Source organism: Saccoglossus kowalevskii, chromosome 4 (genome assembly GCF_978046115.1).
Source record: "Saccoglossus kowalevskii chromosome 4, keSacKowa6.1, whole genome shotgun sequence".
NCBI classification, from domain to species: Eukaryota; Metazoa; Hemichordata; class Enteropneusta; family Harrimaniidae; genus Saccoglossus; species Saccoglossus kowalevskii.
The window spans coordinates 27,369,802-27,384,305 of NC_140644.1; the positions used below are offsets into that span (position 1 = coordinate 27,369,802).

The following is a 14,504-nucleotide window of genomic DNA, read 5'->3' on the forward strand; positions in this document are numbered from 1 at the left end:
AAGGGGACAAAAAAGTGTCATTTTATTTTTAAAAACCAACGATTTTTATTCATTTTGCATTTTAGGCAATATCTTCACTTTCTGTGTATTTGTAACATTCTACATTCCATTATTATAATTATATACATAATTTATATGCACACCGAAAATTTGAACTGATTCACTACTGTATTTCTCACATTATAAGATATACCGGTAAGCATTTTTTCAATTTTTAAAAACAGAGGATATGATGTCACACTTTACCCACAATTTTTGCTGGAAAAAAAAGATGGCAGACTACATACTGATGAAAATTTGATTATCAGGAGAGTGAAAAGTGATATAAAAAAAACTTTAAATTACATTCTACTACATTTGTGAAGCTCTTTCACATGGGACCATTATGTCGTTTGCCTTGACTGTTTCTTTAAATAATATTCAAATATATTGCACACCATACAAAAGCAGACGAGTTGTATTTTGTAAATTAACTTAATTGCACTTTAGTTAAATTTCCATGATTTTCCTAAGGCAGGGAAAAACATGACACTTTATAGTTGTAAATATTGTGAATGTTTTTTTAAATGTTTGCCAATATTTTGGAGCAACATTTTTCACACTTTTATGATTTTTTATAGCATTTTGTTTTTTTAATTTTGGACAACAAAGACACAATTTCTTGTTGTCTACAGGTCTTAATCAAAATTTTTGAAATGTGGAAACAATTATGCAGGTTAATTTTGTAAATGTTGACAAAAAATGACTTTAGGATCAAAGAACAAATTCAGTCATAGTGAATTATGCAAAGTCCTATTGGATGATTCTTGTGGCAACAATTTATATCTATCAATTAAATTCACAATAAATAAATGACAAAAATATATTACTATCAATTATATAATCATTAATACAAATTCTGTAAATTGTATCCTAAAACCAAATATGAAATAACAGTTCATTATATGTCATAAAAATTGTAGCCATTTTAGAGATCTGGTGATATATTCAAAACTATTTTAGCCATTGAAACATTATTTTCTGTATTAAAGATACATCTATTTGCATCTAACTGTTATATTAAATAAAAATTAGGTCAAATTATACGATATGTACATTATTTCTAGCATTAAAATGATATAACTATGGCAAGATATTGTCATAAAATGTCAAGTTACTACTTGGTTGCCAAGTAACGTTTTTCTCTCATCCTCATCACTTGCTTCAGCAGCTTTCTGGGCCTTTATCTTTCTTTTAGCGAACGGAATACACAATAAACAGAAGCATAAGGACAGAACATACATGCCCGGATACATAACAAGAAGGGCATAGCGAAGTCCTATCGCAGATTTCAACACTGGTATAAGAACATTCATGTTTCCTCCAAGCATATTGATGGAAAATATGTAGTATGCCATTGCAAGAGTTTGGCGGCCTTTAGGGGCCTGTTCGACCACTGTTGATGTTGCACAACAACCCCACATTCCTACAGCTATAAAGTTTGGCATCATCACCGCAAAGCACCATGGTGGATCCAGAAGAAGAACTCCAATAGAGAGGGGAATAGACACCAACTGAAAGAGAAGAAAAATAACTTTTCATCACACATAAGATTACTCTGCAGTCAGAAATAATAGTACAAGCTTTTGAATAGATTTTTTTTGTAGAAGTGTGTCCTACCATTTATGTAATAAAACATAGCATAACTATTACAAGCTTGCTTATTGAGAATCAAGATTAAATAACAATAGATGGATACAAACTAACAATACACAATCATTCTTTGCATGGCAGAATTGAGTATAAAAGTCCTGAAACAATGTAATACTGTAGACTACTTTATTTTCGCTTGGAATTTATTTTCGATATTTTCGCTGGAGGGATGATCCAGTGAAAATAAAATTCAGCGAATATATTCCTATATTTTACATTAAACTTGTCAAAAATTAGTGAAAATAAATTCCATACAAAACGCCAAAAAAGCCTTTTCAGCGAAAATTAATTCCAGCAAAAATAAAGTATTCCACAGTAATATATTATTTAAAAATTTTATGCGGGAAATACTTAAAAATTTAGATTACAATTACATACGAAAATAATTTATATTAATATTTCTGAAATAATACTACCGGTATATGTACTGTATTAATTTCAGTGTCCAATAGAGAATAATATAACATGAAGTGTATTAAATCTGACAGTTTGCATTTTCTAGTTACACCAAATGTGAATTCAGTTGACATTACACAGAGATTGATAAGACTTTTACATTTGAAGATAATCAGCTAAAAATGTCAGTTTTTGTAACCACAAAAAAAAAAAAAATTTCAAGTATAATTTAATATACTGTAATATATACACATAACACAATTTTTAAAGAAATTGGATTAAAACTGTTTGAGATATTTACACCACAACAATAAACAATTACAGGATTGATATTTTCCTCTCATATACCTTATCCAACAATCTTCAATGATGATACGAACAAGGTCAAAATAATAACAATTTTGTGTTCAAGTACAAGACTTCACCCAAATTGCATACTGTAAAATACTTTATACTCGCTGAAAATTAATTTTCGCAATTTCCGCTGAAGGAATTTTTTAGTGAAAACAATATCCAGCGATATACCTTTTTCCTATATTTTACATTCAACTCGCCAAAAATCAGTGAAAATAAATTCTGTACAAAACACCCAAAAGGTCTTTTCAGCGAAAATTAAATCCAGCTAAAATAAAGTATTTTACAGTAATCATATATAATGCGATATTCCACACATATCCTCGGGGGCGGAGCTACGTCACGGACGTTCTACGTTGCTAAGACGCGCACCACTGTACCACGTATTTCTATGGGCTTTGTGTGCGCTGCTGTGGAACGCCGGTGGAGCCGGTGAAAACTCGAGAAAACAACACAAACTCAACTTTGAAGTAATCCTGAACAACCAAATTCATATATGTTACACACGTAGGGCTAATCTTGTTACACTGTTCAGGGGACTCTCATCAACCATCGCAAAGTACCGTTTTCTGCGAGTTTTTGGTCTTTGTTGTCACTGCGAGGGTTGCCAGGCGGTAGAAAATGCCCGGATGTCCGTCCCCGAGGATACTGTGAACGACTTCAATTCTGTCAGTGACAAATATTCACATATTTCTAGCAGAGATAATCTTGCTGGTGAACCTAAAACAGTGTCAGTTGCTTTCGTCAATTTTTCTCCATGAATGCCATGAAATGCTAAAATTGTGAACGCTCCGTCCGAATAAACTAAATTGTTTACAGTATTATGCACTTACAATGCTGACACTAAATACATAAATTCTTCCAACGTATCCTCTGCCAAGTGCCGCTCTATCAGAAAGAATACCACCCAAGAATGCTCCAAGTATTCCAAACACAGCTGGGATCCAGGACATGAAATGTTCATATGGATAGTCAGGATAATAATAGCGGAAATAATTTGCAGCATTGTAGTTGAAATTGTAGCCACCGCCACACCTCAGTGAAGATGTTATTAGTACTAGTACAAACAAGACACTCCAAAACGGTTGTTGTGGGCTTTCTTTAAGCTGCACATGTTGTTCAACTTGATAATTAGCAATCTGAAATGAAAAGAAATGATTATAAGGTAAAAGAAAAATTTTGCATATTACTATTCTTGAGAGAATTGGCTAACCTGAAATGAACACACAGCAACCAGTTATTTGAGAGTCCAAACAAAAAAAATACCAAAAACTGAATTTTGAAATACCTTAATTGTATGTGTATGCATTTTGAGCAATTTTCAATACAAAATGACCACAAGATTAATGTTTAACATTTAGCTTTTTCAAAAATCTAAATTTAAAAATATAAAAAAAAATCTACATTGATTCGAAAAAACAAATTGATCTAAAACTTATTTTTTCTGTGCAGTTTTCTGTAAATATGACATTAAAACTGGAAAGGTTTGTATAACTTACTTGTCTGGGAGGTTCCTTTACTGTAACAATAGTAAGCAACGCTAAGATAAAACCAGGAAATGCACAAAGCCAATAAGCCCATCTCCAGCCCAGTACATCCACTATCAAATCCAAGACAAATGCTAATCCCAGACCGATATAAACACCCCATTGAAATACACCTAAACCCAATCCTCTTAGGCCCTGAAAAAAAATGATTTAATAGACAGTGAAATGAGGTAATAGAGAAAAGTTGCATTAAATGACAACTTCCAATTCTCACTGCAAATTTACTTCCTATAAACTGTACTATACCTTACCACTTTACTCACCCTAAGCTATATGTGTTAGCTCCAAAGACATCACACACAGCTGTTTATTAATTAATATTCTTGTTTCTAAATACTACATGTACTGCATTAATCTCAAAGTCCCTTATTGAACTACATGTATTTAAAAGTTTTCAAATCATTACATCAGTATATTTGAAGCAAAATTTGGCCAAAAAAATGTCTACTTTTTTGGCAGCAAATATGATTTATACTACATGTACATAATAAAAATAACATAGTAATGGTTGAAAATTATTGTTCCTGACATGTCAGAAATATGGCTCCAGAACAAGAATGCCAAAATGCTGGATTTGTTCATTTCCTGTTAAGTATTTAGTTCTTATTTTCAAATTTTATTTCAAGGAAGTTAGCCATGCTTATGTATATTGTTCTTGATGGCATAATTGTCATTGTCGAGTCTTGAGATGTGTGAAGCATGAATGTGATCTATTCAAGTCAGTCCAAGAAACAGGTACAGCTACAAGTCTATATGTTTTCAGATTTCAAACAGGACTAAATAACAGACACATGTTGATTTTGGAAAAGAATTAAATTTTACTGTTACAGAAAAAACTAAAAGAGAACAAAATACTTACTGATACACAGTAACTTGATACAACACTCGCAGCAAAACATGAAAATGGGGCCTCACTGAAAATAAACATGGTATTCCTGACAAGTGGTGACACATTTCTGGTATTATTTATATTTATTGGTATTTATTTAAATGTTATTACTTTGAAGTTCTATTTGCAAATTTAGTATGAAGTTTTGGAATTTTAAGTAATATGAGTACGTAATGAAATGCTACAGCTAAGGGATGTCCGCCTTGACAAGAGCTGAAAATCACCAAGCAGTTCAATAAACTCTGGAGTGATTGATCAATTAAACAAATCACACACAGGATTTTATATTTAGTGAACAGAAATCTAATATTACAAAACCAAAATTCCATGTGAAGCATCGTTCAATAAGATTAGTTTGAGATGCATATCAGTCTCCTAAGAGTTGTTTCATTTTACCTTATGAATTTATTTGATGACTACCGGTATTTTACTCAATGTAAGCACTGTGTCTGAAAGAACTTTGAACACTGAACATTACGCATTTTCAAAGTTAGATGTCTTTAGCTCACTCTCGAAGTAGTTTTCAATCAGTATAACTTACAAATGCCATAATAATTTAATACACATTTTCATTCTCAGGTGCCAATAATGGTGGTGCTTCAATGATACATACAAAAGTGCCAATGCCAGCCTAGTAACAGCCAGGTGCCAATAATGGTGGTGCTTCAATGATACATACAAAAGTGCCAATGCCAGCCTAGTAACAGCCAGGTGCCAATAATGGTGGTGCTTCAATGATACATACAAAAGTGCCAATGCCAGCCTAGTAACAGCCAGGTGCCAATAATGGTGGTGCTTCAATGATACCCACAAAAGTGCCAATGCCAGCCTAGTAACAGCCAGGTGCCAATAATGGTGGTGCTTCAATGATACCCACAAAAGTGCCAATGCCAGCCTAGTAACAGCCAGGTGCCAATAATGGTGGTGCTTCAATGATACTTACAAAAGTGCCAATGCCAGCCTAGTAACAGCCAGGTGCCAATAATGACGGTGTTTCAATGATACTTACAAAAGTGCCAATGCCAGCCTAGTAACAGCCAGGTGCCAATAATAGTGGTGCTTCAATGATACTTACAAAAGTGCCAATGCTAGCCTAGTAACAGCCAGGTGCCAATAATGGTGGTGCTTCAATAATACATACAAAAGTGCCAATGCCAGCCTAGTAACAGCCAGGTGCCAATAATGGTGGTGCTTCAATGATACTTACAAAAGTGCCAATGCCAGCCTAGTAACAGCCAGGTGCCAATAATGGTGGTGCTTCAATGATACTTACAAAAGTGCCAATGCCAGCCTAGTAACAGCCAGGTGCCAATAATGGTGGTGCTTCAATGATACCCACAAAAGTGCCAATGCCAGCCTAGTAACAGCCAGGTGCCAATAATGGTGGTGCTTCAATGATACTTACAAAAGTGCCAATGCCAGCCTAGTAACAGCCAGGTGCCAATAATGGTGGTGCTTCAATGATACTTACAAAAGTGCCAATGCCAGCCTAGTAACAGCCAGGTGCCAATAATGGTGGTGCTTCAATGATACTTACAAAAGTGCCAATGCCAGCCTAGTAACAGCCAGGTGCCAATAATGGTGGTGATTCAATGATACCCACAAAAGTGCCAATGCCAGCCTAGTAACAGCCAGGTGCCAATAATGGTGGTGCTTCAATGATACTTACAAAAGTGCCAATGCTAGCCTAGTAACAGCCAGGTGCCAATAATGGTGGTGCTTCAATGATACTTACAAAAGTGCCAATGCCAGCCTAGTAACAGCCAGGTGCCAATAATGGTGGTGCTTCAATGATACTTACAAAAGTGCCAATGCCAGCCTAGTAACAGCCAAGTGCCAATAATGACGATGTTTCAATGATACTTACAAAAGTGCCAATGCTAGCCTAGTAACAGCCAGGTGCCAATAATGGTGGTGCTTCAATGATACTTACAAAAGTGCCAATGCTAGCCTAGTAACAGCCAGGTGCCAATAATGGTGGTGCTTCAATGATACTTACAAAAGTGCCAATGCCAGCCTAGTAACAGCCAGGTGCCAATAATGGTGGTGCTTCAATGATACCCACAAAAGTGCCAATGCCGGCCTAGTAACAGCCAAGTGCCAATAATGGTGGTGCTTCAATGATACTTACAAAAGTGCCAATGCCAGCCTAGTAACAGCCAGGTGCCAATAATGGTGGTGATTCAATGATACCCACAAAAGTGCCAATGCCAGCCTAGTAACAGCCAGGTGCCAATAATGGTGGTGCTTCAATGATACTTACAAAAGTGCCAATGCTAGCCTAGTAACAGCCAGGTGCCAATAATGGTGGTGCTTCAATGATACTTACAAAAGTGCCAATGCCAGCTTAGTAACAGCCAGGTGCCAATAATGGTGGTGCTTCAATGATACATACAAAAGTGCCAATGCCAGCCTAGTAACAGCCAGGTGCCAATAATGGTGGTGATTCAATGATACCCACAAAAGTGCCAATGCCAGCCTAGTAACAGCCAGGTGCCAATAATAATGGTGATTCAATGATACCCACAAAAGTGCCAATGCCAGCCTAGTAACAGCCAGGTGCCAATAATAGTGGTGCTTCAATGATACTTACAAAAGTGCCAATGCCAGCCTAGTAACAGCCAGGTGCCAATAATAGTGGTGCTTCAATGATACTTACAAAAGTGTCAATGCCAGCCTAGTAACAGCCAGGTGCCAATAATAATGGTGATTCAATGATACTTACAAAAGTGTCAATGCCAGCCTAGTAACAGCCAGGTGCCAATAATAATGGTGATTCAATGATACCCACAAAAGTGCCAATGCCAGCCTAGTAACAGCCAGGTGCCAATAATAGTGGTGCTTCAATGATACTTACAAAAGTGTCAATGCCAGCCTAGTAACAGCCAGGTGCCAATAATAATGGTGATTCAATGATACCCACAAAAGTGCCAATGCCAGCCTAGTAACAGCCAGGTGCCAATAATAGTGGTGCTTCAATGATACTTACAAAAGTGCCAATGCTAGCCTAGTAACAGCCAGGTGCCAATAATGGTGGTGCTTCAATGATACTTACAAAAGTGCCAATGCCAGCCTAGTAACAGCCAGGTGCCAATAATGCTGAGAGAAACCTGACAGGCCCACCATCAAGCTCCACATTGTGATGGATATGATTATGACATCTTTTCTATTGACAGTAGTTTTCTCCATCAGTGCAGTAAAAGGTATGCCTGTCACACTAAATAACACTGCAAAGAGTGGACCAGCTAAGAGCTGATATTCCAAACCAGTACCAGTATAATGCCATTCACAATAACTGGAATAACTTGGATTTTCACACCTACAGATAGATAAATGTTCTGCTAATTATGTATGTTTTGAAAGCAATGCTGTTATAACTTCAGAAAGAAACCTCTTAGGTAAATAAGGAAGATATTTTGGAAAACTAACTACATAATAAAGTGATAAAGCTGCGGAAATGAGAATTATTTTCCCTGGCCATAGTTATACTTACTTTGATTTGTTTTCACAGAATGAACTGAAGGATATATTCAAATGGTGCCTCTTGATGTAAGATTTGCCCGCATCGGTAACATTGCAAATTTTATCACCAAACTGGATCTCATCAGCCATTTCAACATTAGTTGCAATAAGTACATACCTAAAAATAAATTAATTAGTATCTATATAAGATTATTTGATTTTTCTTGACTTGCCAATATTACAGTGGAATCTGTATTAGAAGCCGCATCCCTAATAGAAGTCGCACTCATTCTTTTTGAATAATTGAGAAACAAAAATTCATCATTTCTCATGTAGATGCTCTAATAGAAGCCGCATCCCCTCTGTTGCATTGTACCATTTAATAGAAGACATGGCTTCTAATACAGATTAACAGTACTGTAGCGAAGCTCATAAGAAATTCTGAATGAATCTCAAGACAAAAACACATCGTGCCAGACATAAAGTGCTCTCGTGTTTGTTAATTTATTTCAAAATGTGCAAATTATTTGGGATGAATGTATGCAAATTAATTAACAGTCTATTATAATCAGTTATTCACTTAGTTTCCAGACCATTTGTCACTATGGAAACAATAATGCAGGTTCATTGACAGAAAATTTAGCACTCCAAATCTAAATCCACAAAGCATTATTTGGCTCAATATTTACAAAAGAACAATGACAGAAAACTGAAAATCACTTGAAACAATATCATGGCAGGATAATATGAGTGGACATATGAACAATGTTTGCTGGCTACCTGTCCAGTTGGTTACAAGTATACATCATCATCATGACAATTGCTACGTAGAGTGCATATTTATTTGTTGAAAGCAGCAGACCCCAATGCTTAAAATAACCAATCATCTTCAATAGTTGCAGAATTGACACCAGTCATGGACATGGAGCTTATATTTCATTCTGATATGAGACACATATGTAATAGAACAAAGGTCATTGGAAAAGAAATAATTAATAATAAATGCAATAGATATCATGAATAACAAAATAAAATTGGATATGATTGTAACACTGGAAATACATGTTGGTAGAAATGGTTGTGAATGAAACCTACAGACATTGAATCTGCAAGAAATATATACACCATTACATCCTCTTTCTGCATGACAGAGGTTTTTATGCTAATTTTGGAATCAAATCATGAAAATAAATTTAATGAGTGACCCACCATGAGTAAATACAAGTTTGAATAAAAACAGACAGACCAGGCACAAACAGTTCATGACACACTGAAGCAAATGACCCTATAAATAACATTATGTCTTGTCTGTGTATTTACTTGAACAAAATTAGTCAAATCATGTACCAAAAATGGCTAAAGACACATAAAAGTAAAACCAACATGGCTGCCAGTCGGCTATTTGAATCAAAATAGAAAAAAAAAATTACATGCAAAAATCAATCATGTGTGACGTTCTAAGCATGTTTAAATGAAATCGAGCAAGACATGAGAAACTGTTGATGACATATTCACCTGTTGTTTATTGGGACAAAAAGGGCCGCCAGAGATCATCAAAATGAAAAACAAATCAGCTTTCATATTTATACCAGTACAATGTATATCTTGTCTTTGTACCTAATTTTAACAAAATCAGTGAAAGTATGTCCAAAAAATGATTAAAGATGCATGAAAATAAAGACAACATGGCCACCAGTCAGCCATTCCCATCAATGACCCATCATGGGTGACATACATGCCCAGTTTGAATAAAATCTGCTCAGGCAAGCCTGTGAAATGGTTTATGACATTTTCAAATTTTGTCATTTTAATTCATTTTTGTTGACAAAAATGCATGGCTTCCATTTGGTTAAATTTTATCAAAATCTAAAAATACCTGAGAGGATCATGCAACCATTGCATGTTATGCCTTGCCTTGTATCAGTTTCAAACAAAATCTATGAAAGCATATCTGCGAAATAGGTAGAAGACAAGCCTGAGAAATGGTTGATGGCATGTCCAAAGGTTGATTTTGGTATTATTTGGGTCAAAACTGGTTGCAGCCAGTCAAATATAAAATGAAAAATAAATAGAAGTACATATTTCAATATGACTTAACCAAAATTGATCCAGACATATCGGATAATGATGGACGTGACATGATACACATTTTCAGTTTTCACTGTTTTTTTGTTTTTTTCACTGTTTATGTTTGCTATTATATTGTCTATTTATCTATATGTACCGGTATATTGTTTAAAGAAGATTACAACGACAGTAAGATATATTTAAAATCTGTGAATTTAAAACCCAGTGGATATGATCATGCAGATATCAAAATAGAGAAATTACATACCAGTAATTAGTCAATTTTAATTTCAGCTAATTTGCATTAGAAATGAAAGAGTAACTTTCACAGTCTTTTATTCATCTTGTATTTCACCACAGTCACCTCTGTTATAATTTGGTAGTTACATATGCAGGTTGACAAAACTTGTAGTTTGTGTTAAGATAGAAAGGTACTTTTTTGACATTTGTGTATATTTTACAGCACATATAGCAGCAACAATATTTTGGGTCAAAATATGACCTTTAATAATTATTAATATTAGTTAATATTATGTGACCTTTTTTAATTCACTGTCAGAAAAACTGTGTATAAAATGGCATTTTAGCAGTCGTTCCCATGGATCAAAAAGAAAACCCACTAAAATAATGTCATTTTTTTATACTTCTAGAAATGAACAAGTACATTGTTAGATACTATATATCATTTTTCATAATTTGGTAGTTACATATGCAGGTTGACAAAACTTGTAGTTTGTGTTAAGATAGAAAGGTACTTTTTTGACATTTGTGTATATTTTACAGCACATATAGCAGCAACAATATTTTGGGTCAAAATATGACCTTTAATAATTATTAATATTAGTTAATATTATGTGACCTTTTTTAATTCACTGTCAGAAAAACTGTGTATAAAATGGCATTTTAGCAGTCGTTCCCATGGATCAAAAAGAAAACCCACTAAAATAATGTCATTTTTTTATACTTCTAGAAATGAACAAGTACATTGTTAGATACTATATATCATTTTTCACCCTATGTCATCCACTAAAATATTGAGATATTTCTTTGCCACAGAAAACAATAGTAAAATGCCCTAAAACAGTCTGAGACAGAATATGATATACATTTACATTTTTTTTTATTAGACGCATAAAATCCTTAGGAAAGGATAAAAAGGGTCTTACAGAAAGAAATTAAAACAAACTACAATCTAAAAAACAAAACAAAAAATAAAAACTTTTCTAAAAAAAATAAAACAAATCAAAAACAATAAAGACAATTTGCAGCCAATGGTGAATACAGAATGAACACAAAATGTAGCCTAATACACTGATAGTTGTTGCTGTTTTGTTCCATAGCTGTTTTTTAGGAAGACTGCTACGGCTGGTGCTAGAGTATGGTTTGCCATAATCAAAATGAATTTATTCTGACTATTTTCTTTATCAAAATTTGGAATTTTATTTTGTGCAGTCAGGAATAATTTGTCCCTATGGTGACTGTAAGCTGGACATTTCATTACAAAATGTTGCTCATCCTCAATTATATTTTGGCTGCACATATCACATGTTCTTTTATCCAGCGGCACATTATTATGTCTGCAATTCTCAATTTTAAGGTCATGGTTGCTTGTCCTGAATTTTGCAATTAACCTTCTAAGACCATGGTTCTGCATATTAATTAGGTAATTTTCAATTTTGATATGTTCGTTCCAGTTTGGAAATCGATTCACTCGCACTATGATGACCCCAACATTTCATTTCATTTTGCAAGTTCTCATGACATGAAATGTGACATATGTATAAATAAAAAAAATTACATTATTCTTATTATTGAGTAGCATTAAGGACTGTTTGCCGTCATAAAGGTTACGTAAACTGAACTTCCATAGCTTTAATAGCAGTTGCAGTGTTCGTATTGACCTTTGACCCAAACAGTGCTTGTAATAACGGTAATACCCGGGCCACTGTGTGCCGGCCGACATAGTCTTGTAAATTCGCTCGTCAAAGTTGCCGAGACGTAGCGGTGACAACAGCGAAGCCCATAAATTCCATTTCTACGCAGTACCGTCCGTAGTTCCTGATAGACTTCTGCAAGCCACATGGAACACACAAGCGGACTTTACGTTTTTACTAGGTCGATATTAAAATACTACAGTAATCACTATTGTTATGAACGTTGCGTTGTTGTTAAAACCACTCAGTCGATATTCAACGTCTATCCCTGCTAACTTATATTGCCATCCGATATTTGTGAAATGCTGACTTACCGCCTATTTCGTGGCCACATTCATCACTCGTATACGGTATAGCATGAATGTCCATGGCATAGGTGCTGTTCCCAAAAACATCAACCGCGAGGGCGCAATTCACGCAGCTATAAGTCGTCTCGAGTCAATGCAGTCATGATGCCCCACGGTGTCCCACGATGACTTGAAAACACGAGCACTGAAAAAAAGTGAAATATCTCCAGCCTAACTCCCTGTCAATTATTCTTGCCACGTAGATTTGGGGTAGCCGGAGTCGGGATTTTGTCCATTCGAAAATACATTTTTGAGAATTTATAACGGCGCAATGCAACACTCAGCTGCAGATAATTATTCAAGTTACAATCGAAATTCTTGAGCTACTCATTTATTTTCGATTTACTTGAGGTAATGAACACCCACCACATGAATGATCCAGGCTATCAAGGGTATCAAGAATACCAAGGGTACTAGAACGCCGGATTCGGTGTGTTCAATAAAACGAAAAGTCCGAGTCCCTGGCTCCACTGACAATGATGTAAGTATTAACTGAGTATGACATGCCGACCTTTGTTAGGATGAACACCACCACCCCAAGTTTCTGTTTAACAAATACTCTTCTATGAATAGATAAATAACGAGACCCAGTCGTCATACAAGTGAATTATGTAGTACAGAGAAACGTATTACAGATATTTGTGACAAAACTTCTACGGAAATAGGATTAATTTCGCTAAAATAATCAATTACACCAACATTCGGGATTAAATGAAATGTGAAAATGTACTTTTGGAACTTATTTCTTAATTCATTTATAACTGAAATTAATTTACTTGGTCCATCTAAACGCCCAATGAAGTTTGTAAGATAGTTCGAGTAAGTTATATTGTCACGTACCTAGAGAATGTGTCATGGTGTTATTGTAATGCATGTTGGTAAATAGAAAAATAAATCTCATGCAATGCATTTTCCAACCACTCTACTTGCTCAGCCAATTACTGTAAAATAATTTTTTAGCTGGATTTAATTTTCGCTGAAAAGGCTTTTTGAGTGTTTTGTACGGAATTTATTTTCACTTATTTTTTATTAGTTGAATGTGAAATACAGGAGAAAACAGTATATTCACTGGACGCTTCAGTGAAAATAAATTCCAAGCGGACATAAAGTAATCGACAGTACTACTTATACATATAAAATGCATTGTTTGTATGCATATTAGTTTTTGAAGTCACATGACACAAATAAAGATTTCAATTGATCACCCAAGCAAATTGGGCAATTGGCCGCTCTTCCGCGTTCGCGTAAAACATCGCTCATTAAAATCTTTAAACAATCCATTGGAATTTTGAGGTGCTAAAATTTCAGTACATTGATACTTCCATGGGAAAGTCAGTATGAAAGAATACCATACAATCACGATGTGACACAAAATATATTGTGACTTACTAATTGCGTACAAAACAACTATTACACTGTGTTAGTTCATAGTATAGGAATGGAATGGGAAAGGTCCGTGCATTTTGCATTTCGGCAAAACTATATCGTTATTCTAAATCAAAGTATGAATTCGTGAAATATGATAGACTGGTGAAAAATCCTCATTTTTGTAGTATTAAAACATACAATTGAAAAAATTGAATTAAACAAACTACATATAGACACACACCATCATATCAAATGAAGAAACATATCCGCAGTTGCCATGGTACACTGAAATCGTATTCAATTTAGACAGACTGAGTTCAAACAATATTCCAAAATTAAAACAAATACAATAGTTAAGATGAATACAATATGGTTCAGTATAATATAATTAGCAAGAATCCCTGTGATATATTTCGTTGCGCATTCATTGATTTTATATATTGGTTGG

General features: G+C 34.7%; 1 protein-coding gene across 1 annotated transcript; it reads right to left on the bottom strand.

Annotated features, from left to right (window-relative positions):
• Window positions 1-876: 876 nt before the first annotated feature.
• On the bottom strand, window positions 877-4,990 carry LOC100370782 (uncharacterized). Its single transcript, XM_085498594.1, has 4 exons — window positions 4,849-4,990; window positions 3,942-4,124; window positions 3,276-3,581; window positions 877-1,553 (listed from the first exon to the last, which is right to left on the bottom strand). The coding sequence occupies exons 1-4, from the start codon at window positions 4,915-4,917 to the stop codon at window positions 1,149-1,151; spliced, it is 963 nt and encodes a 320-aa protein (XP_085354720.1). The 5' UTR covers window positions 4,918-4,990; the 3' UTR covers window positions 877-1,148.
• Window positions 4,991-14,504: the final 9,514 nt, after the last annotated feature.